The sequence below is a fragment of the Oncorhynchus masou genome, unplaced genomic scaffold (genome assembly GCF_036934945.1).
Source record: "Oncorhynchus masou masou isolate Uvic2021 unplaced genomic scaffold, UVic_Omas_1.1 unplaced_scaffold_4803, whole genome shotgun sequence".
In the NCBI taxonomy this organism is placed as follows: domain Eukaryota; kingdom Metazoa; phylum Chordata; class Actinopteri; order Salmoniformes; family Salmonidae; genus Oncorhynchus; species Oncorhynchus masou.
In genome coordinates this window covers 1-25,588 of record NW_027011199.1, presented here as the reverse complement: position 1 = coordinate 25,588, position 25,588 = coordinate 1, and the positions used below count along the sequence as shown (strand labels likewise).

The window sequence follows — 25,588 nt, the reverse complement described above, 5'->3', positions numbered from 1 at the left end:
ATCACATTCATTCTGCCCTTAGAGGCAGAGCTGCCCTCAGGGCAAGATTGAATACAGAAAACTGTCCCTAACCAATCTGGATTGTTATTTGAGGTTTAGGCTAAACCTGTTCACATTCTTTTGACCAACCCTTTGTCCATCTGCTGGGGAATATGAGGAAAAGCATTTAGCATTTCAATAAACCGATGACCAACTCACAAACAACATGGAAGCTATCCAAAAAACAAGGAAGATGAAGGCACTTAAAATGCATTTATTGTGGTGGCATGTTCAAATAAACTATATACAAAATGTATGTAAAAAAAGGAATAAGAAAACAATGGAGCATATTAATTTTACTAGGCAAGTCAGTTCAGAACAAATTCTTATTTTCAATGACGGCCTAGGAACAGTGGGTTAACTGCCTGTTCAGGGGCAAAACGACAGATTTGTACCTTGTCAGCTCGGGGATTTGAACTTGCAACTTTCCAGTTACTAATCCAACGCTCCAACCACTAGGCTACCCTGCCGCCCCATATCTACAATATTGTATGTATACTGCAGAACTTTACTTTCAATAAAACATATTTGATAATTGAACTCTATATTTTAAACAATTCTAGATTGGGTTGCCAGACTGTGGTGTCATACATGACCGATGACATCACAACGGTCTTAAAGCCCATTTGAAATATTATGTAATGTGGATATGTATCAGTCTTAATTGGTTGTCGACATGGCTTGTTTCTGCTGGTGCAAAAAGGTATGAAATCAGGTCATTTAATCAATTAACAACTACTTCAATTCTGGAGTAGTATTTTTCTCTTAGACCTTGTGGGAAGAATTAAGTAAAAGTAGATTCTGATGGACGAATACATAAAAAGTGTACATGAAATGTATATGAAGTTCAGCTTTTGCAAATATCACTCTATGTTACTTGTCTATACTGTGTTATTTGAGGTTGAGGAGAGATAGCTAAGTTCCTCTAATTTAGGCCTACCTGTTCCTATTAATATGACCCCCCCCACATACATTTTTTTTTCTACATTGGCTGGGGATCGGGGAAATTATTTCGCACTAACACATATTCTTGTCAACAGAAAAAACGGCAGAAAGCCAATTCAATTGATGTGGAGCAGAAGACAAGAAATAAGAAGGAGAGTAGCACTTCATCTCCCTCTCCAATTCCAAGTGACCGTTCTGAACAGAATGCCTCCGCCACCTCTGACCCTCACCCTCTGACCAACTCTCCTCCCTCTATCCACCTCCCTCTCCTGTTAACTGTTCCTCTCAGCCTTGCTCTCCTGCTAAACAGCCCTCTCTCCCCAGGTCACCTGCCAAACACCCTTCCCCAGTGAAATCCTATCCAGTGCTGTCCCGCCCTAGTTCTCCCTCTCCTACCAACCCTCTGGACGGTGATGGAGACACCAGCCAAGAGGGCGCAACAGTCAGGTAATTCAAACAAAAATAAAATAAGCACAGTGCCTTCCTGGAGTCCCCTTGAAGAGTTGGCTTTAGAGCTACAAGACCAGGGCCAGTGTTAATCAAGAGTATGAGAGCTAATCTAGGATCAGGTCCTCTCTGTCCATAATAATCTGATTTATTATGATCTAAAAGGAAATACTGATCCTAGATCAAACTCCTACTCTGAGACGCTTGATAACACAGTCCCAGAAAGTTATTTTCCTCAAACTGCAGTTTTAGGCTCTTCTAATCACATCTTGTGGATAAATAGAGTACTAACCTATTGCCCTGGTCTACTTAGTACACTGCATTTTTATGGACATCAATACATGCATAACTACTCAGACTGTGTTTATAGTACAGTATAGTATTTAAGAGATACTGTGTAGAGGGATACTATATCTGAATATGAAGCTTTACACATGTTTCTCTCCTTCCTTCAGACCTCTGTCTCTTCAGGACCACTCTAGCCCAAGGCCCCAGAGGTCAGGCTCAGGTGCCAGAAGCCAGACTCTTCCCAGGGCCAGCTCAGCCACCAGAAGATCAGAGGAGACCCAGGGGGCCAGAGGAGAACGGGGGGCCCTGGTCAACATGGAACTTCTTGGGTAAACCAAAACACACCGCAAATGCAACCACAACACAATGCAGATGCATTGAAAATAAGCTCTTTATTGTTTAGAGATCAATGTCTGATATACTATGGGGACGGGGCTTACTATCAAGCATGTCAGTTTTATTAGATATTTATAAAACCATGAATTATGGTCATCTTGGTCTAAAGGACATCCACTTCTTTGTGTACTCATAGAGTGACATAGAACTTATCCCTGACCAAGATGGCTGCCATTGTCAGCACTTTCTAGAGTTATGAAGGTTTATGACATAGGCCACTCAATGTTTCTAGGATATTGTATCTATATGTGTGTTCTGATGGCTGGTTCTTCTTCACAGGTTGCCTAACATTGGCAACACTTGCTTCCTAAACGCCACCCTGCAGTGCCTCCTGGTCCTGCCTTCCTTCTCAAAGGAAATCCTACGCCAGGAACAACTCTGGAGCTCCTCCCCCTTCTCCAACCTGCTCAGGTAAGGGAAGGCTCAAAAGCAGACACACCCACACCCACCCATTATTTGTGTTCATAAATTCAAGGAGGGACACACTCTTCATGCCACAGCCAAAGAAAGTGATTTTCGTAGCAGGTTAGGAAAGCATTTTTGCTAACCCTTTCCCTAACCTTAACCACTTCATATTCCTCTGCATTTATTTATTTATTTCCATTTTTGTTTGGTTTTCGGGAATCTTCATAACCCAGAGGAACAACAATGACACAATGATTATGATGTAGGTATTTGTAGGCCAATTTGGAAACGGTAGAATGACTATATTACCCATACAGGTCATTGACTGAACATTCCACATTAGTATGGGACATTTGGTAGCTTTTAAAATGCTCTGGAAATGAGAGCAGTATCCAAACCAAATATCTTAGGAGAATAAACAACACATTTTTGTTGTTTTGCTTCATTGTCAGTCCTCAAAGGTGAAATTATATTGAATCGAATGAATCATTTCTGATGATGGGTTGCCGCAAGATAAAAAATATTTGGATATACTCATCTGCCTCTTCAGCCGTAAGCCAGTAGGTTGACACCATCCAGTCAGCTGCTAATTTACTCTCCGTCTCCCCTACAGGTGTCTGTCTGATGTGCACCGTTCGGGTCTACCTGACAGTGGCGCAAACCAGGCCTCAAAAGCAGACCTCATGTGGAAGGTCAAGTACTCCTTGTCGGGATATGATTTGAAGTATCTGGGGGACACGCAACAGGTAACTGAGGCACTCTACTCTCTTCTGAACATGCACTCTTTTTGCAAGGGTTCATTTTCTCTCAATAATTCAATTTTATCTTGGTATTTTTCTTTCTCATCATAGGACGCACACGAGTTACTTGTGAATATGCTGTGCCAGCTGAAGGAGGAGGGCATGATACTGAAGACGCTCGGGGTGAACTATACCTGCCCTGTTTCCCAGCTGGAGTTCCAGCTTGTCTCAGTGCGCACATGTACCAGGTAAGAGCTCCCATTGGTTGTAATATATCTACTGGTAACATGATCTTTCTTCAAAAGATATTACAAAACACATGGCATAACATTGTAGAGACCTGAAACAGAAACCTGATGCATTTTTCTTCTCTTTGTCCTGCTTCTGAAGCTGTGGGCGCGAGTCGTCCACCAGAGAGGACTACAATCACCTCTCATTGGACTTCACCTCTGAGCGCACCTTGCTAAGCAGCCTAGCACTCACTTTCAAAGTCAGCACGTAGGGTTTAGCCCTGGGTGTAGAGACTAACACCCAGGGCAAGCTGCCCACTGTCTCAGAATACGGTATCTTATTATTGTAGTGGTATCACTCATTTTGTAATGCTTGTGTTTCTAACCCAGGGAGAAAAGGTTGAATTCACATGTGCGGGCTGCAAGGGCCTCCACGCCTCAAAGGTGGAGCAGTTCCACACACTGCCTCTGTGAGTTGCCCCGTTATAACCTCTCATAGAACTGGCAGTATTTAATGAAATGAGTGGTCATTGTGTCCTGAGCATTTAGGAGTAATTACTTCCTGAGCAGGTTGTAGGACTTAGGGATGAGCACCACAGAACAAATTTCACTCATCTGTTATTTGTTGACTGGTTTCATTGTCTGTCTGTTCCTCTCTGTCTCTGGGCAGTGTGCTGGTTCTGCATCTGAAGAGGTTTGGAGGACCTGGGGGGTTGGAGAAGCAGGAGGCTCCTCTTTTGTTTCCTTCGGAGCTGAGGCTCTCCACCTTCTGCGGGGACACGGTGCCACCCCTGCACAGTGCCAGCCCACAGGCCCTCACCAACCAGATCCCCAATATCCAGGTGTCCATCCCCCAGACCCTCGCCAGCCAAGTCTCCAACCCACCTGGAGAGGCCAAAGATAGCGCCCTCTGCTGTTCAGGTAGGTCATGGCATCACAACACCACACAATCCACCCACTCCCAAAACGGTGCTGCAGACAGAGAAGCAAGAAGCTGCAAATTAAAATGTTTCTCAGACATTGTTAGTGATGTACGGAAGCTGTTTTAGACCAGAGCAATTCAGACAAGAGACCACGTTTTTACAGCTCTTTATATGTATATTTGACCCCTCAGATTCAAATGACCAGGAACCAGGGAAAGTGCTGTGGACAGCCTCAGTGGTGAGGAGAGATAGAGAGTGAAACCAGTGAAATATAAGTTATGACAGAACACTGAGATAGTTATGAGGAGTACATGATCTAGTAGACCTCCTGCAGTAGACGAGTAGTGTTGTGAACTGTAGACAGTGTGATGTACTGTAGGGTAAATGAGAATCCAATGATCACATGTGTTTTCTTACTGAAGAAGCAGCCAGTGAAGTCAGTGATTGGCTACTACCAGCTGACTGGCGTAGTCTCTCATTTGGGAGGCTCCGCAAACTCCGGTAAATAAATACCTTAAAACACACACATGCAGATGCACAGTACATATGGCATAGGCTGAATCCCAAATCACTCCCTTCTTGTCATGTCTTGTTATGTCTGTTCCTGTCCTTTCTCTTCATTCTCTCTCTCTGCTGGTCTTTTTAGGTTACCTTCTCTGTCTCTCATTCCTCAGCTGTTCTACATCTGCCCTAACTAGCTCTTTCACTCTTCCCCACCTGTTCTCTCTTCCCCCTCTGATTAGGTCTCTATTTCTTTCTCTGTTCCTGCTACTTTCAGTGTCTGATTCTTATTTGTGTTTTTTGATGCCAGAAGCAAGCTGTCGTCTCGTTTGCTTCCACCTTGTCCTGTCCTGTCGGAGTCTGCCTGGCAGGAGCATCCTGCACTATACTAACGTTCTTTTGTTCCGCTGACAACGTTGGAAGAGGATTTATGCCATTCCTGTATTTTCATTAAAGAACTCTGTTTTCTGTTAAAACCGCTTTTGGGTCTTCACTCAAGTTCATAACAGAAGAATCAGACCAAGAATGGACCCAGCGGCTCCGGACCCTTTTCACTCCGCCGTCGAGATCCAGGGAGCGATGCTAGGCAGACACGAGGAGGAATTGTCTGCTGCTCAACATGCCGTTGAGACCCTGGCCGTCCAAGTCTCCGACCTCACAAGACGGGTTCACCAACTCCACCTCGATCCACCGCCCACTTCCAGGGTTTCCGAGTCGCCGGAGCCCAGGATCAACAACCCGCCGTGTTACTCTGGGGAGCCCACTGAGTGCCGCTCATTCCTCACTCAGTGTGATGTGGTGTTCTCTCTCCAGCCCAACACTTACTCCAGGAGCGCAGCCCGCATCGCCTACGTCATTTCTCTCCTTACCGGACGGGCGCGTGAGTGGGGCACGGCAGTCTGGGAGGCGAGGGCTGAGTGTATTAACCAGTATCAGGACTTTAAGGAGGAGATGATACGGGTTTTTGACCGTTCTGTTTTTGGCGAGGAGGCTTCCAGGGCCCTGTCTTCCCTATGTCAGGGGAATAGATCCATAACGGATTATTCTATTGAGTTTCGCACTCTCGCTGCCTCTAGTGACTGGAACGAGCCGGCTTTGCTCGCTCGTTTTCTGGAGGGTCTCCACGTCGAGGTTAAGGATGAGATCCTCTCCCGGGAGGTTCCTTCCAGTCTGGACTCCTTAATAGCTCTCGCTATTCGCATAGAGCGACGGTTTGATCTTCGTCGCCGAGCTCGTGGAAAGGAGCTCACGTTCTCCGTTGCTCCCCTCTCCACATCACTGCCACCTGCCGCATCACTGCCACCCTCCTCCGCCGGCTCGGATGCTGAGCCTATGCAGCTGGGGGTATTCGCATCTCGGCCAAGGAGAGGGAACGGAGAATCACCAATCGCCTCTGTCTCTACTGCGGCTCCGCTGGTCATTTTGTCACCTCATGTCCAGTAAAAGGCCAGAGCTCATCAGTAAGAGGAGGGCTACTGGTGAGCGCAACTACTCAGGCCTCTCCTTCTGGATCACGCACTACCTTTCCGGTCCATCTCCGCTGGCCCGGTTCATCTGCTTCCTGCAGTGCCTTGATAGACTCTGGGGCGGAGGGCTGTTTTATGGACGAGACCTGGGCTCGGGAACATGACATTCCTCTCAGACAGTTAGGGAGCCCAGGGCCTTGTTCGCTTTAGATGGTAGTTCTCTCCCCAAGATTCAGCGTGAGACGCTGCCTTTAACCCTCACTGTCTCTGGTAATCATAGCGAAACCATTTCTTTTTTAATTTTTCGTTCACCTTTTACACCTGTTGTTTTGGGTCATCCCTGGCTAGTGCGCCATAACCCTTCTATTAATTGGTCTAGTAATACTATCCTATCCTGGAATGTTTCTTGTCATGTAACCTGTTTAATGTCTGCTATCCCTCCTGTTTCCTCTGTCTCTTCTTCACAGGAGGAGCCTGGCGATTTGACAGGGGTGCCGGAGGAGTATCACGATCTGCGCACGGTGTTCAGTCGTTCCAAGGCCACTTCTCTCCCTCCACACCGGTCGTATGACTGTAGTATTGATCTCCTTCCGGGAACTACTCCCCCGGGGTAGATTATACTCTCTGTCGGCTCCCGAACGTAAGGCTCTCGAGGATTATTTGTCGGTTTCGCTCGACGCCGGTACCATAGTCTCCTCCTCCTCCCCCGCCGGAGCTGGGTTTTTTTTTGTTCAGAAGAAGGACGGGTCCCTGCGCCATGCGTGGATTATCGAGGGCTGAATGACATAACTGTTAAGAATCGTTATCCGCTTCCTCTTATGTCTTCAGCCTTCGAGATCCTGCAGGGAGCCAGGTTTTTCACCAAATTGGACCTTCGTAACGCCTACCATCTCGTGCGCATCAGGGAGGGGGACGAGTGGAAGACGGCGTTTAACACTCCGTTAGGGCACTTTGAATACCGGGTTCTTCCTTTCGGCCTCGTTAACGCTCCAGCTGTCTTTCAGGCACTAGTTAACGACGTCCTGAGAGACATGCTGAACATTTTTGTTTTCGTTTACATGGACGATATCCTGATTTTTTCACCGTCTCTCTCGATTCATGTTCAGCACGTGCGACGCGTCCTCCAGCGCCTTTTGGAGAACTGTCTTTATGTGAAGGCTGAGAAGTGCACTTTTCATGCCGCCTCTGTCCCTTTTCTCGGTTCCGTTATTTCCGCTGAGGGCATTAAGATGGATCCCGCTAAGGTCCAGGCTGTCATTGATTGGCCCGTTCCTAAGTCACGCGTCGAGTTGCAGCGCTTTCTGGGCTTCGCTAATTTCTACCGTCGTTTCATCCGTAATTTCGGTCAGGTGGCAGCTCCTCTCACAGCCCTTACTTCTGTTAAGACGTGCTTTAAGTGGTCCGTTTCCGCCCAGGGAGCTTTTGATCTTCTTAAGAATCGTTTTACATCCGCACCTATTCTTGTTACACCTGACATCTCTAGACAGTTTGTTGTTGAGGTTGACGCGTCAGAGGTGGGCGTGGAGCCATTCTTTCTCAGCGCTCTCTCTCTGACGGCAAGGTCCATCCTTGCGCGTTTTTCTCTCATCGCTTATCGCCGTCAGAACGTAACTATGATGTTGGTAATCGCGAACTGCTCGCCATCCGCTTAGCCCTAGGCGAATGGCGACAGTGGTTGGAGGGGGCGACCCGTTCCTTTTGTCGTTTGGACTGACCATAGGAACCTTGAGTACATCCGTTCAGCCAAACGACTTAATGCGCGTCAGGCTCGTTGGGCTCTGTTTTTCGCTCGTTTCGAGTTTGTTATTTCTTATCGTCCGGGCTCAAAAACACCAAACCTGATGCTTTATCTGTCTCTTCAGTTCTTCTGAGGTCTCCACCGACCCCGATGGGATTCTCCCTGAGGGGCGTGTTGTCGGGTTGACTGTCTGGGGAATTGAGAGGCAGGTAAAGCAAGCACTTTGCTCACACTCCGTCGCCGCGAGCTTGTCCTAGGAACCTTCTGTTCGTTCCCGTTCCTACTCGTCCGGCCGTTCTTCAGTGGGCCCACTCTGCCAAGTTAGCCGGCCACCCCGGCGTTCGGGGTACGCTCGCTTCCATTCGCCAGCGTTTCTGGTGGCCCACTCGGGAACGTGACGCGTCGATTTGTCGCCGCTTGTTCGGTCTGCGCGCAGACTAAATCTGGGAACTCTCCTCCTGCCGCCCGTCTCAGACCGCTTCCCATTCCCCTCTCGACCGTGGTCTCACATCGCTTTAGATTTTGTCACCGGACTGCCTTCATCAGCGGGGAGGACAGTTATTCTTACGGTTGTCGATAGATTCTCTAAGGCGGCTCATTTCATTCCTCTCGATAAGCTCCCTTCTGCTAAGGAGACGGCTCAGATCATTATCGAGAATGTTTTCCGAATTCATGGCCTTCCGTCTGACGTCGTTTCCGACAGAGGTCCGCAGTTCACGTCTCAATTTTGGAGGGAGTTTTGCCGTTTGATTGGGGCTTCCGTCAGTCTCTCGTCCGGCTTTCATCCCCAGTCTAACGGTCAAGCCGAACGGGCCAATCAGACTGTTGGTCGCATTTTACGCAGTCTTTCTTTTCGTAACCCTGCGTCTTGGTCAGAACAGCTCCCTGGGCAGAGTACGCCCACAACTCGCTTCCCTCGTCTGCTACCGGTCTATCCCCTTTTCAGTGTAGCCTCGGGTACCAGCCTCCGCTGTTCTCATCTCAGCTCGCCGAGTCCTGCGTCCCCTCCGCTCAGGCTTTTGTCCAGCGTTGCGAGCGCACCTGGAAGGGGGTCAGGTCGGCACTTTGCCGTAATAGGGCGCAGACTGTGAGGGCCGCTAATAAGCGTAGGACCAAGAGTCCTAGATATTGTTGCGGTCAGAGAGTATGGCTCTCCACTCAGAACCTTCCCTTAAGACAGCTTCTCGCAAGTTGGCCCCGCGGTTCATTGGTCCGTTCCGTATTTCCCAGGTCATTAATCCTGTCGCAGTGCGACTTCTTCTCCCGCGCTATCTTCGTCGCGTTCACCCGGTCTTCCATGTCTCCTGTGTTAAGCCCGTTCTTCGCGCCCCCGCTCGTCCCTCCCCCCCATCCTTGTCGAGGGCGCACCCATCTACAGGGTTCGTAAGATTTTGGACATGCGCCCTCGGGGCCGTGGTCATCAGTACCTAGTTGATTGGGAGGGGTACGGTCCTGAGGAGAGGAGTTGGGTTCCCTCTCGGGACGTGCTGGACCGTTCGCTGATCGATGATTTCCTCCGTTGCCGCCAGGTTTCCTCCTCGAGTGCGCCAGGAGGCGCTCGGTGAGTGGGGGGTACTGTCATGTCTTGTTATGTCTGTTCCTGTCCTTTCTCTTCATTCTCTCTCTGCTGGTCTTTTTAGGTTACCTTCTCTGTCTCTCATTCCTCAGCTGTTCTACATCTGCCCTAACTAGCTCTTTCACTCTTCCCCACCTGTTCTCTCTTCCCCCTCTGATTAGGTCTTCTCCTCGACTTTCAATTTGCGCATTCACGTGCGCCTCTGCCTTTAAACAAGTATCCCAAAGCTGAGGGAGTGAAAATGATCGAGGGTTGAAGGCCGGGGATAATAATAATTTGTAGACTGCAAATTGACCGTAAGAAGCCCAAACAGATATCATATTTGACTAATTTCAAACCTTGCTTACATTTGTGTACAATCACGTATATCTCTTTATTGTGCGTAGGAAGACTTTGGATCAGATTTCCAAAATGAAAATCACTTGGAACTGATTTGCTGGTGTTTTTACAGTTTTTTAACAATTACAATTTTTTGCTCAGAAAACATGGGGTGGGCCAAATAAAATCACCCGTGGGCCAAATTCATCCCACGGTCCGCCAGTTGGGGAACCCTGGTGTAGGGGATAATTAGACCCTCCGATAGCCTCTTAGACCAAGCGAGCAAGGCTGCAGGCTTCAGAGCGAAGTGCCATCCCAACAAGCACTGCTATATGTTTAGAGTTTGCGCAATTTAATTCAAAGGAATAGAGGCATGCCACGTGTATGTGTTTATCTCTGATTTCCAAACTTGACACTTGTAACAGATAAAATACCTTCCAAATGAACTGTTTAACTGTTATAACTCACTCCATTACCCACAAGAGCCTGACCCTTGACCTCGAGCCTGTCTTCTTTGTTCCACAGGGCACTACATTAGTGACATATTGAATGCCAGTGGAAACTGGTTCTGCTGTAATGACAGCCAAGTGTCAATGTCCAATGAAGCCACTGTGCTGAGGACCAGAGCCCGCAGTGCTTACCTGCTCTTCTATTTGTTCAGGTACTGCTTACTCTCGCCATCTATATTCTTGTGTTGCTATATATGTGTACTGTATGTACAGTAAGTGGTTCCTTTCACCCTTCAGGGCAGGAGAGCATTAGGCCCCAGCACACAGGGCCTAACAGGGCCACCAGCACCAGCCTCAACAGGGGCAGCACCTGGACCAGCCTCCACACACCAAGCTCAGCCTCAAAAGGCTCAGCCCAGCCTCAACAGGGGTTGTACTAGGCCTAGACTAAATACCCTCAGCCCAGCTTCAACAGGGGTAGTCCCAGGCCCAGCCTCAACATCCTTAGACCTTCCTCAACAGGGGCAGCACCAGGCCCAGCTTTAACACCCCCAGCCCTGCCTCAACAGGAGCAGCACCAAGCCCAGCTTCAACACTCCCTGTGTTGAAGCTGAGTGTTATGATCACTACTGGCTGTAAGTGAACAAGTAATGTGCGTTTCGGGCATATATCCAAGGCTTAGCCAATCGTTCACATAACAACAGAATGCAGCACGTGACTGTAGAGAGAAGAGACAATCAATAGGCTCTGTGTATTATACCGCCTCCAATGTTCTAATTTACTTCATACAGGGTTGATGACTTCCTGCAGCGATTTCTGCTATTGTTTTTATCATTAGGTTGATAGCTATCTCACTGTTGTCGATGCATTTCTGACTGAAATAGTTCACAATGGTTTCGTTTAAATTACAGTCCTGCGAATGAGGTGCTAATGAGAGTGACTGTGTTGAGGGAAAAATTGGGGAGCGACAATACCTAAAAAAGAGGTTTTGTTCCGACTGACAGTCTTCTCATGGAACTGGCACAATGAAAAGAGACCTGGTGTTTGGGAAAGAAGACTGAAACCTCCGGCTCCGACTGAGGATTTTCTGGTTCTGACGAAGATATGCGTTTTTACACAAGGTACATTAACGATTTATTGTTATCCAACATTACTATTGTTTTATTTACTATGAATTATTATTATTATCCCAAAGTCCATCTTACCTTTAAGAACGTGTTCATTGTTATTTAAAACTAGGCTAGCGTATCTTAGCATAAGTAGGCACATTGAATGCACAGTTGAAGTCGGAAGTTTACATACACCTTAGCCAAATACATTTAAACTCACTTTTTCACAATTCCTGACATTTAATCCTAGTAAAAATTCCCAGTCTTAGGTCAGTTAGGATCATCACTTTATTTTAAGAATGTCAAATGTCAGAATAATAGGAGAGAGAATTATTTATTTAAGCTTTTATTTCTTTCATCACATTTTCAGTGGGTCAGAAGTTTACATACACTCAATTAGTATTAGGTTTCATTGCCTTTAAATGATTTAACTTGGGTCAAACGTTTCGGGTAGCCTTCCACAACAAGTTGGGTGAATTTTGGCCCATTTCTGCTGACAGGTCTGGTGTAACTGAGTCAGTTTTGTTGGCCTCCTAGCTTGCACACACCTTTTCTGTTCTGCCCACAAATGTTCTATAGGATTAAGGTCAGGGCTTTGTGATGGCCACTCCAATACCTTGACGTTGTTGTCGTTAAGCCATTTTGCCACAACTTTGGCAGTATGCTTGGGGTCATCAAGACCCATTTGCAACCAAGCTTGAACTTCTTGACTGATGTCTTGAGATGTTGCTTCAATATATCCACATAATTTTCCTTTCCTCATGACGCCATCTATTTTGTGAAGTGCACCAGTCCCTCCTGCATCAAAGCACTCCCACAACATGATGCTGCCACCCCCGTGCTTTATGGTTGGGATGGTGTTCTTTGCCTTGCAAGCCTCCCCTTTTTCCTCCAAACATAACGATGGTCATTATGGCCAAACAGTTCTATTTTTGATTCATCAGACCAGAGGACATTTCTCCAAAAGTACGATCTTTGTCCCCATGTGCGTTGCAAACTGTAGTCTGGCTTTTTTATGGCGGTTTTGGAGCAGTGGCATCTTCCTTGCTGAGCGGCCTTTCAGGTTATGTCGATATAGGACTCGGTTTACTGTGTGTATAGATACTTTTGTAACTGTTTCCTCGAGCATCTTCACAAGGTCCTTTGCTGTTGTTCTGGGATTGATTTACACTTTTCACACCAAAGTACGTTCACAGAACGCGTTTCCTTCCTGAGCGGTATGACGGCTGCGTGGTCCCATGGTGTTTATACTTGCGTACTATTGTTTGTACAGATGAACGTGGTACCTTCAGGCATTTGGAAATTGCTCCCAAGGATGAACCAGACTTATGGAGGTCTACAATTGTTTTTCTGAGATCTTGGCTGATTTCTTTTGATTTTCCCATGAAGTCAAGCAAAGAGGCACTGAGTTTGAAGGTAGGCCTTGAAATATTTCCACAGATACACCTCCAATTGACTCAAATGATGTCAATTAGCCTATCAGAAGCCTCTAAAGCCATGGAATAATTTTCTGGATTTTATCAAGCTGTTTAAAGGCACAGTCAACTTAGTGTATGTAAACTTCTGACCCACTGTAATTGTGATACAGTGAGTTATAAGTGAAATAATCTGTCTGTAAACAATTGTTGGAAAAATGTATTGTGTCATGCACAAAGTAGATGTCCTATCCTTCTTGCCAAAACTATAGTTTGTTAACAAGAAATTTGTGGAGTGGTTGAAAAACGAGTTTCAAAGACTCCAACCGAAGTGTATGTAAACTTCCGACTTCAACTGTATATTGTCTTTACATTAGATTCAGTTAACCCCCAAAAATGCTCCCAGGTCGTTGCTGCAAATAAGATTTGGTTCTTAGTCCACTTCCCAGGTTAAATAATGGAACATTTAAAACAAATTCACTGCTGTGATGATAGCTGCTATGAATTACAGTAGAATTGCAGTAACAAGTAAAACAGGCTACAATAGCAGCTTGGTCATGTCTAGTGCTACTTGATGCTTAGAGAAGATGGGCAATAATAGTAATGAGCTTTTTTGGTATTCAAATGCTCTGGGTCTGTCTTTAGATTTGCAATCTACACTCACCTGATGGCCTTCTGGCACTTGACTGAGCGGGCAGCAGAGACCAAGTTTATAAGTCACAAGCACCAATCCATCTGAAACAAGTGTTACTCGAAGAAAACCGGTAAGGGACAACTTCATTAAATACTTAGAATATTATTTGATCTTACTGTAATTTCAAAACATGATTTACTTTTTGTTATGGACCGAATATAAGGACTATATTGTACTAAAACGTTTTTCTTCACGTTCAGACACTGCCATCAATCGACGAGTTTTTCTTGTTTATGACGCATCTGTCGCTGGGTCTGAAGCAGAAGGATTTGGCCCATTGGTTCAGCATCCACCAATCGACAGTGAGCCGGATTATCATCTCTTGGCCAACTTCCTCTACTGTCTGCTTGGATCAGCACGGATATGGATCCCCAGGGAAACCATCAAAGCCCACCTGCCACTCGAGTTCAAGGACTATCCAGACACCCAGGTAGTGATCGACTGCACTGAACTCCGCTGCCAGACAACATCTTCACTACTACTGCAGAGTGAGGTGTTTTCTTCCTACAAGTCACACTGTACCTTTAAGGGCATGTTGGGAATGTCACCACATGGCGCTGTCACTTTTATGTCATCGTTGTGTGCTGGATCTGTGAGTGACAAGGAGATCTCCAAGCAGTCTGGAATTATTTCCTTACTCCCCCCTGACATGGCCATTATGGTGGATAAGGGCTTTCTCGTAGATGACATTGTTCCGTGCAAGGTCTACCGGCCAGCATTTCTGTCAAGACGCACACAGATGCCAGAGCATGAGGTTAGGGAGACCCAGTCCATTGCCAGGCTGAGAGTACATGTTGAAAAAATGATCTGCAGAGTAAAGGAGCACAAGCTGTTTGACACAGTCACCCCCCCTGACCATCTCAGGCAGAATCAACCAATTATTTGCCTGTTGGTCAACTATCAAAACAGACCTTTGGTCAGAGCATGGGCCAAGCCAGTGTAAATGTACATGTGTTTATTTGGTAGTAGCAAAATAATAATTTGCTTATCTACGACATGTATCAATCATTTGTGTTGTAGTGAATATCAGTTTGTGTGGAGCTTGTCATTGGCTTTAACTAGGCAATGAGTTTAGGGGTGGGGGAAAGAAATCAAGTAAACACAGAATAGCCAGAATGCAAGACTGAATACAATGTTAGAGATGTGTAATTGATTAACTGAACTGTTGAACATTTGCTGAAATACATTATTTTAAACAAATATATTATACTGCAGTTTTCTTCACAAGAACATCAATACTTATTTTTCATGAAACCACTAAACTTGGCACCCATGCAGGGGATCCATTCAGGTGCGAGAGACACTTCTGCAAGTAGTGGTAAAAATAAAAGTGTTCAACCTTTGGCTGTGGAAGTTGATAGGACAGCACATTGCCAGCTTGCACTGGCCCAAAGGCGGACTTAACCAGGGGAAAAATCAGCTGACATTTCCATTGTTGTCACATTAGGGGCAGTAAGTGGAGAAAAGTTGGCATATGTTTCTGAGACTCGGAGAAGGTTTATGTCAGGCATATATCCATGGAGTGCTTTGTAGAGACAACTTCTGCAAAACATTTTAAAACCTTAACATCAGGTTGAAGAGATTACTATGACACAGACTCATAATAGACACAGACTTTTCCAGAAACAGCACAAGCCCAAAAGTTGAAATAAAATAGATTCAAATATACAGATTTTTGGATAAAAAAAAATCACAAGAAAATGTTTTCGAAATGTTTCCATTCTAGGAACCTCCGACTGACCTTATTCCATCAGCACACGAGTTAGTAGGTATACGGAACTCTATCCCATCAACCGGACCTGGCTTCACACCCTAATTAACAAGGATTTACTGTTCCATAGGCTGAATACTTCTCAGGTGCATTTTTTAATGGATATTGATAGACTCACAAGTGTTCTTGGTTCGTGCCAACGCTGTTCTGTGTCTGTGCAGCTGTGAACTAGTGGTGCAGCAGGAATGTTTAGTTGAGAGTAGTGCGCTGTCTGGTAAAGAAGGGCCACCAGATGGTTTTACACAGCACTTCCTGCAACACAGGAGCAGTGGCGTTGGACCGCGATCCCTGGTACGGAGTGCTTTAACACCATCTGTGAAGATAAGTGTGATGAAAGACTGAAGTGAGAAACAAGAATGATGTGGCCCATAAATAACCACAGACAGTAGTGTCTGGTCTTCTTAACTAGGGGCTCATTTAACTATACAGGAATACATTGTGATCTTTACCAGATCTTTACCAAATAACCTGTGGGCAATTCTAAATTGGGATTGGGACCTATCATTAATATCGATCTATTGATAAGATTAAACGTTGACACTGTCTCCAACACATTTTGACCATGATGACAGTGTCCCACAGGAGATGTTTAACAAGGTCCCAAGTAGCCACCTATAACCTTTCCCTACTCTCATGCTGTGCGGCTTTTCACTCTTCCTCATGGACCTGTGACAGTCAGCCCTCACGGTAATCTCCCCTGTCAATGTATATTCGTTAGATGTTTAGAAGACATGAATAACAATTATTTTTAGCTAGCAAATATAGCTAGCAAGCATAACTTAACCAAGCTAACGAAAATACACACGTTCTCAGGTAGATTCTGTCAACGTTGTATCATTTTACGAAGTAACTATCTATCTAGCTACAGTTAATAGTTAAATTAGCTAGCTAATATGATTGTCGCTAGCTAACGTTATATCTGTCACTGACTTGGTAACGTTATTCACCTACATACTTATCTAAGTAGCTTCCTATATACATCTTGAACCCCTTTTAAGTATTGCTAGCTTGAGTCAAGGAGGCTGATTTAACAATTCGATGTACATGATGAATATTATTTTGAGGCAAGTCCGGAAGACAACTAGTAAAAAACTGCGACACAATGGTAGTAATGTTATGTCGTCGATAACAACTAGACTGTCGCCGATATGAAGTGTGTTCAGAACGTCCGATATAAGGGCATAAGGTCTATTTTCTAGTTGCAGAAAGACAGCGGTAGGGTGCAAAGGCAGTTCGCCAGTTACAGCAGGGCGTCCGCTGAACGATAACGAAGAGGTAGGTGAGATCACGGAGACCGGGGTGAGAAGGTGATGAAGCGTACTTCATGAGCTGTAACCGAAAAACAACTGGCATTTGGAAAGTTTGAGGTGAGGGAGAAAGTGTGGTGAAACAAGTATTGTTAGCATTGTATCTTGCTATTAGATGGATCGAATTATCCGTTAGCTAGCCAGAGAAATGTTGAGCAACATTAGCAAATTTAGCTGATCAAATAATTGAGTTTATTGTTTGAAACTTAGCTGGCTAATAAAGCCAGATAGCTCGTTTGATGTTGTAACATTAGCTAGCTATCGTTAGTTCCCTAACCAATTTGCTATAGTATTAATTGGTAACGTTATACGACTACTTGCCGTTCCTCAAGTTATAACACGTTAGTTGCTTACTGGACCCTGACAATCTGTGTGAAATGTTAACTAGCTGACGAACGAACTACTATCTGTGAACTAATGTTTTCCCTCGACAGTAGATGGTTCGTTTTCAGAATGAGAGAATTAGGTGAATATGAGGCGTTGCTTGTTAAACAAGTGGATTCAGGGATCAAGTGTAGCTGGAGCTGGGCCTGGCTTATGCTGGATGCCAATATAGGTGAAAGAAACGCCATACACTTTCACTCTCAGTGGATAAAAAAAGGTGTGCCAGGTGTACTCTCTGCCTGAAAGAGATCAATTATGTCAATAAAGGGTATCATGCTCTGCTGCACATTGTAGAACATATGTCCACAGGCAGAAATTGTACAATGGTATTACGTGCAGTGTAGCCCAAATATATGGCTTTTGTTGTGTTGAACTTGACAGTAACACTTTTGTGTGATTTTATTATTATTTGTTTTTACTCTGAAAGTTATTTTTGCACACATGCAGTCTTGTGCACTTGCTCGGTGTCTACTATAATAGATCAAATATAAAACGTCTGTTTGTTTCATTCTATTTCTACTTTAATCCTAAAATGCATAGTAAACATGGCGCCCCAAGAATGCATATATGCCGGGTCAAAATGAACCGTTAATGTAATATATGTGTTTTTTTATATGGGTCTAAAATATTATCAATTTTGTGGAACATAAATCTTTTGAGTGCTGATTTGAACCTTTTCAATAATTATTTTATTGTTTTAAATGTTTTTTGTCACTCTTCAACATTTTGATACACATTTCAATGATAACATATGAGGAAAATGCATAACAGCTATTGAAAATATGAGCATATTTTTCACATTCAACCTTTTTAGTGTGAGCAACAAAATAAAACCATTATAATATTTCAAAACATTTATTTGAAAATCCAAAGTTCATCATCAATATAAACGACAACACTAACAATTGTGAATTTAGAAAACATGAACACTAAAAGGAACAAAGTGTGTGATGCTTACTTATGCTGTCTTAGTCCATGCATTTGTTACAAACCACAAGCATGTGACTGCTCTTTGCAGACGGATGTGTTGCACTGAGAACACCAGCAGCTGACTTTTCTATCCTTTGCGCTTGGGCGGAGCTGGCACCTCTTCCTCTTCTGGCCTTGGCTGCTCTGAGTGGTGGTGGCGGCTTGGTTCTCTTTCATCAACCCACATCTTTCCATTGCCTCAGTTTTTCTGTGGAGATGGGAGAACCTTCCAGAAGGACAACCATCTCTGCAGCAGTCCAACAATCAGGCCGTTATGGTAGAGTGGCCAGACGGAAGCCACTCCTCAGTAAATGGCAGATGACAGCCCACTTGCAATTTGCCAAAAGGCCATGAGGCCTCCCAGACCATGAGAAACAAGTAACTTCCTCACAAAGCCTTGTGATGTGAAAATGTGGCTACAGCAGGGTGGGGCAGGGATGAGGCAAGGCATGAGAGGCATAGCCATCCAGGCCAACAGAGCAGGTCAGGAGGCAGTTTCTGTCAGAGAAAAGTTTACTAAGTATTTCACCTCTGTGGAAGGCAGAATTGACTTCCAGGACAGAATGGTTGTAGCTAGGCCTACTTAGATGCACTGTGTGAGAGTGTGTGTGTGTAGTTTATCAACATGGGACAGTAAGTTCAACTTTGACATCTTCATTTGTTTTGTGTATTCATTCTACACTTTAAAACTTTTGTACAATTCCACCATTTCTGTATTTAAAAATGCATACAGCACACATGGCATTTACATTCAGCTAACGCTAGCTAGTTCGTTTTATACCAAGGATGAACATTGGGTTGTTATACTTTACCTGAAATGTGCATGGTCTTTGCAATCTCTCGCCATAAAGCATCTTTATTAGTTGGATCCTTGTAGAATTTTGAAGACGGGTCATATAAAAGTGAGTACTTCTCTACTTCGATGAAAAATCTCTCCTCGGCCACCTTTCAAGCACCCACTTTGGCTTTTGTTTACAGGAATTAGGGGACGTATGTTTGTTGTGAGATCCAATGAATTAATGGGAGGCGGAACTTCCAGACTTGATATGGCGGTTAGCAACCAATTTAAGGTGAATTCCGCCACCAACTGGACTGGAGTTTATACCTTGCAGTTAGTCTTTCAGTCACCCACGTGGGTATAACCAATGAGGAGATGGCACGTGGGTACCTGCTTCTATAAACCAATGAGGAGATGGGAGAGGCAGGACTTTCAGTGTGATCTGCAACAGAAATAGAAAGGAGTTCTGTTTTAGCCCTTGGCAACTCAGACGCTCAGTGCTCGCGCAGGAGACGTGTCCGGTCTGGTCAGCATGTTAGGTTGGAGTCATTAAAACTTGTTTTTCAACCACTCCACAAATTTCTTGTTAACAAACTATAGTTTTGGGAAGTCAGTTAGGACATCTACTTTGTACATGACACAAGTAATTGTTTTATCAATTGTTTACAGACAGATTATTTCACTTAATTCACTGTATCACAATTCCAGTGGGTCAAAAGTTTACATACACTAAGTTGACTGTGCCTTTAAACAGCTTGGAAAATTCCCGAAAATGATGTCATGGCTTTAGAAGCTTCTGATAGGCTAATTGACATCAGTTGAGTCAATTGGAGGTGTACCTGTGAATGGATTTGTAACGGCGTTCTTCTGTTGAAGGAGGAACGGACCAAAATGCAGCGTGGTGGTTACTCATGTTTATTGATGAAAATAGACTAGACATGAAATAACTGAAATGTACAAAACAACAGACGGAAATGTAAAAAAACTATACAGCCTATCTGGTGAATATAAACACAGAGACAGGAACAACCACCCACGAAACACTCAAAGAATATGGCTGCCTAAATATGGTTCCCAATCAGAGACAACGATGATCACCTGACTCTGATTGAGAACCGCCTCAGGCAGCCATAGACTACGCTAGACACCCCACAAAACCCCAAGACAAAAACACACCACAATAACCCATGTCACACCCTGGCCTGGCCAAATAAATGAAGATAAACATAATATATTTCGACCAGGGCGTGACAGAACCCCCCCCTAAGGTGCGGACTCCCGGACGCACATCAAAACAATAGGAAGGGTCTGGGTGGGTGTCTGTCCATGGTGGCGGCTCCGGCGCGTGACGTGGACCCCACTCTATAAATGTCTTAGTCCCCCCTCCTCGCGTTCTAGGATAGTCCACCCTCGCCGCCGACCATGGGCTAGTAGTCCTCACCCAGAACCCCACTGGACTGAGGGGCAGCTCGGAACTTAGGGTCAGCTCGGGACTGAGGGGAAGCTCGGGACTGAGAGGAAGCCCAGCACTGAGAGAAAGCTCAGCCAGGTAGTTGGACCCGGCAGATCCTGGCTGGCTGTCGGTTCTGGCAGATCCTGGCTGACTGGCGGATCTGGAAGAGTCTGGTTGACTGGCAGATCTGGAAGAGTCTGGCTGACTGGCAGATCTGGAAGAGTCTGGCTGACTGGCAGATCTGGAAGAGTCTGGTTGACTGGCGAATCCTGGCAGACTGACGGCTCTGGTTGCTCCATGCTGACTGGCAGCTCTGGCTGCTTCATGCTGACTGGCAGCTCTGGCTGCTTCATGCTGACTGGCAGCTCTGGCTGCTCCATGCAGATTGGCAGGTCTGGCGGGTTCTTGCAGACTGGCAGCTCTGGCTGCTCCATGCAGACTGGCAGCTCTGGCAGCTCCTTGCAGACTGGTAGCTCCTTGCAGACTGGCAGCTCCTTGCAGACTGGCAGCTCCATGCAGACTGGCATCTCCATGCAGACTGGCAGCTCCATGCAGACTGGCAGCTCCGGCTGCTCCATGCAGACTGACAGCTCCGGCTGTTCCATGAAGACTGACAGCTCCGGCTGCTCCATGCAGACTGACAGCTCTGGCTGCTCCATGCAGGCTGACAGCTCTGGCTGCTCCATGCAGGCTGACAGCTCTGGCTGCTCCATGCAGGCTGGCAGCTCTGGCTGCGCTGAACAGGCAGGAGACTCCAGTAGCGCTGTAGAGGAGGACGGCTCTGGCAGCGCTGAACAGGCGGGAGACTCCAGCAGCGCAGGAGAGGAGGAAGGCTCTGGCGGCTCTAAACAGGCGGGAGACTCCAGCAGCGCTGTAGAGGAGGAAGGCTCTGGCTGCGCTGAACAGTTGGGAGACTCCAGCAGCGCTGTAGAGGAGGAAGGCTCCGGCTGCGCTGAACAGGCGGGAGACTCCGGCAGCGCAGGAGAGGAGAAAGGCTCCGGCAGCGCTGAACAGGCGGGAGGCTCCGGCAGCGCAGGAGAGCAGGAAGGCTCGGGCAGCGCTGAACAGTCGGGAGGCTCCAGCAGCGCAGGAGAGGAGAAAGGCTCCGGCAGCGCTGGAGAGGCGAGGCGCACTGTAGGCCTGTTGCGTGGTGCTGGTACTGGTGGTACTGGGCCGAGGACACGCACAGGAAGCCTGGTGCGGGAAGCTGCCACCGGAGGACTGGTGTCTGGAGGTGGTACAGGATAGACCGGACCGTGCAGGCGCACTGGAGCGCTTGAGCACCGAGCCTGCCCAACCTTACCTGGCTCGATGCCCACTCTAGCCCGGCCAATACGAGGAGCTGGTATGTACCGCACCGGGCTATGCACCCGCACTGGAGACACCGTGCGCTCCACAGCATAACACAGTGCCTGCCCGGTCTCTTTAGCCCCCCGGTAAGCACAGGAAGTTTGCGCAGGTCTCCTACCTGGCGTAGCCATACTCCCTGTGAGCCACCGCCCCCCAATAAATGTTTGGGGCTGACTCTCGGGCTTCCTTCCGCACCGCCGTGCTTGCTTCTCCAACTCCATTCTTCTATAACCCCTTCGCACTGCTCCAGCGAATCCCAGGCGGGCTCCGGCACTCTCCCTGGGTCGACCGCCCACTTGTCTATTTCCTCCCAAGTAGTGTAGTCCTGATATTGTTGCTCCTGCTGCCACTGTTGCTTCTCCTTATACCAGCGCCTCTCAGCTCTCGCCGCCTCCAGTTCTTCTTTGGGGCGGCGATATTCTCCAGGCTGATCCCAGGGTCCTTCTCCGAACAATTCGTCCTCCCATGTCTATTCCTCTCTTTGCTGCAGCTGCCTGTTACCCCGCCGCTTGGTCCTGTTGTGGTGGGTGATTCTGTAACGCTGTTCTTCTGTTGAAGGAGGAGCGGACCAAAATGCAGCGTGGTGGTTACTCATGTTTATTGATTAAAATAGACTAGACATGAAATAACTGAAATGTACAAAACAACAGACGGAAACGGGATAAAACTATACAGCCTATCTGGTGAATATAAACACAGAGACAGGAACAACCACCCACGAAACACTCAAAGAATATGGCTGCCTAAATATGGTTCCCAATCAGAGACAACGATAATCACCTGACTCTGATTGAGAACAGCCTCAGGCAACCATAGACTACGCAATAACCCATGTCACACCCTGGCCTGACCAAATAAATGAAGATAAACATAATATATTTCGACCAGGGCGTGACAGGATTTCAAGGCCTACCTTCAAACTCAGTGCCTCTTTGCTTGACATCATGGGAAAATCTAAAGAAATCAGCCAAAACCTCAGAAAAAAATTGTAGACCTCCACAAGTCTGGTTCATCCTTGGGAGCAATTTCCAAATGCCCGAAGTTACCACGTTTATCTGTACTTACAATAGTACGCAAGTATTAACACCATGGGACCACGCAACCGTCATACCGCTCAGGAAGGATAAGCGGTGTCTCCTAGAGATGAACGTACTTTAGTGCGAAAAGTGCAAATCAATCCCAGAACAATTGCAAAAGACCTTGTAAAGATGCTGGAGGAAACATGTACAAAAGTATCTATATCCACAATAAAATGAGTCCTATATTGACATAACATGAAAGGCCGCTCAGCAAGGAAGAAGACACTGCTCTAAAACCGCCATCAAAAAGCCAGACTACGGTTTGCAACTGACACATAGGGACAAAGATCATACTTTTTGGAGAAATGTCCTCTAGTCTGTTGAAAGAAAAATAGAAATGTTTGGCCATAATGACCATCATTATGTTTGGAGGAAAAAGGGGGAGGCTTGCATGCCGAAGAACATCATCCCAACCGTGAAGCACGGGGGTGGCAGCATCCTGTTGTGGGTGTGCTTTGCTGCGAGGAGGGACTGGTGCACTTCACAAAATAGATGGCATCATGAGGTAGGACAATTATGTGGATATATTGAAGCAACATCTCAAGACATCAGTCAGAAAGTTAAAGCTTAGCCGCAAATGGGTCTTCCAAGTGGACAATGACCCCAAGCATACTTCCAATTCCAAATTTGTGGACAGAACTGAAAAAGCATGTGCGAGCAAGGAGGCCTACAAACCTGACTCAGTTACATCAGCTCTGTAAGGAGGAATGGGCCAAAATTCACCCAACTTATTGTGGGAAGCTTGTGGAAGGCTACCCAAAACATTTGACCCAAGTTAAACAATTTAAAGGCAATGCTGCCAAATACTAATTGAGTGTATGTAAACTTCTGACCCACTGGGAATGTGATGAAAGCTGAAATAAATCACATTTCACGTTCTTATAATAAAGTGGTGATCCTAACTGACCTAAAACAGGGAATTTTTACTAGGATTAAATGTCAGGAATTTTGAAAAACTCAGTTTAAATGTATTTGCCTAAGGTGTATGTAAGCTTCCGACTTCAACTGTAGTCTGTGTCATCTGAATTGGATACCTCAGATTGGCATCTGTAAAACCATTTTGGTTGTATATCTGGCAACATTCTTATGAGCCTACTAATGAAACTCATTTTACTTAATTAGTTAAAAAGGAGAAATGAAAACTGTGATTAATGAACATTAAAAACAAGATATTTAATAAATATTATATTAATTACATGGATTTTATTTTTGTAGCAAAAAGAAAGGTCAATTTGACAACGCAATGCAGTGAATTCTATAGGAAATACATACAGGTCATATTTGACCCTACATTTTTAAAACTTGGGGTAGTGATGCAAAAACTCTTTTTACTTAAAAAATAAGAAAATAAAAAACAAAACTAGGATGTTGGAACATTAAAGATACATTATTTAAGGATTTCCTGGAATATTAGATGATGACATTTGGGTGCGTGGTTAATGCAGCAAAAAAATATATTAGGAAGGGTAATTTTGACCAGCATTGCATCCAAGGGTTATTAAGAGTTTTTTTCCCCAAATGTAATATTTAGATGTGTGTGGTCATAAGTGTTGCATTATAAAGGCTGTCATGGCTAACTGTAATATTAGTGTATTGTTTTTTCTCGAGACTTGAGTGTCATTTGCAGTAAAGTCAAGGTAACAAATAACATTGGACTGCTTTCTTTATATAATTTTTTAGCTTTGAGTTAGGTTCACATTAAACAGTTTTTATTTTACACACAGAGAATGATCATGTAGATCATATTCTTTTGTTGTTTAATTAGTTAAAACCTGCACTTCTCCCTAGCTGTAACGGCTCTCGTTGGTAGAAGGAAACCAAGGCGCAGCGTGGTAGGCGGACATCGTATCTTTATTGATGACACCAAACAAAATAACATGGGAGCCTCGGCCAGGTTCTCCTTTACCCAAATCCAGATAGCAGATGTTCTGAAAGAGCTGCAAAACCTGGACCCGTACAAATCAGCTGGGCTTGACAATCTGGACCCTCTATTTCTGAAACTATCCGCCGCCATTGTCGCAACCCCTATTACCAGCCTGTTCAACCTCTCTGTCATATCGTCTGAGATCCCCAAGGATTGGAAAGCTGCCGCAGTCATCCCCCTCTTCAAAGGGGGAGACACCCTGGACCCAAACTGTTACAGACCTATATCCATCCTGCCCTGCCTATCTAAGGTCTTCGAAAGCCAAGTCAACAAACAGTTCACTGACCATCTCGAATCCCACCGTACCTTCTCAGCTGTGCAATCTGGTTTCCGAGCCGGTCACGGGTGCACCTCAGCCACACTCTAGGTACTAAACGATATCATAACGGCCATCGATAAAAGACAGTACTGTGCAGCCGTCTTCATCGACCTTGCCAAGGCTTTCGACTCTGTCAATCACCATATTCTTATCGGCAGACTCAGTAGCCTCGGTTTTTCGGATGACTGCCTTGCCTGGTTCACCAATTACTTTGCAGACAGAGTTCAGTGTGTCAAATCGGAGGGCATGCTGTCCGGTCCTCTGGCAGTCTCTATGGGGGTGCCACAGGGTTCAATTCTCAGGCCGACTCTTTTCTCTGTATATATCAATGATGTTGCTCTTGCTGCGGGCGATTCCCTGATCCACCTCTATGCAGACGACACCATTCTATATACTTCCGGCCCGTCCTTGGACACTGTGCTATCTAACCTCCAAACGAGCTTCAATGCCATACAACACTCCTTCCGTGGCCTCCAACTGCTCTTAAACGCTAGTAAAACCAAATGCATGCTTTTCAACCGATCGCTGCCTGCACCCGCATGCCCGACGAGCATCACCACCCTGGACGGTTCCGA

The 25,588-nt window shown here is 45.8% G+C and overlaps 1 protein-coding gene across 1 annotated transcript; it reads left to right on the top strand.

Annotated features, from left to right (window-relative positions):
- Positions 1-1,231: 1,231 nt before the first annotated feature.
- LOC135535329 (ubiquitin carboxyl-terminal hydrolase 37-like) lies at positions 1,232-10,628 on the top strand. Its single transcript, XM_064961995.1, has 10 exons — positions 1,232-1,431; positions 1,887-2,048; positions 2,395-2,526; positions 3,134-3,266; positions 3,372-3,508; positions 3,651-3,750; positions 3,881-3,960; positions 4,161-4,411; positions 4,836-4,914; positions 10,538-10,628. The coding sequence occupies exons 2-10, from the start codon at positions 2,035-2,037 to the stop codon at positions 10,548-10,550; spliced, it is 939 nt and encodes a 312-aa protein (XP_064818067.1). The 5' UTR covers positions 1,232-1,431; positions 1,887-2,034; the 3' UTR covers positions 10,551-10,628.
- Positions 10,629-25,588: the final 14,960 nt, after the last annotated feature.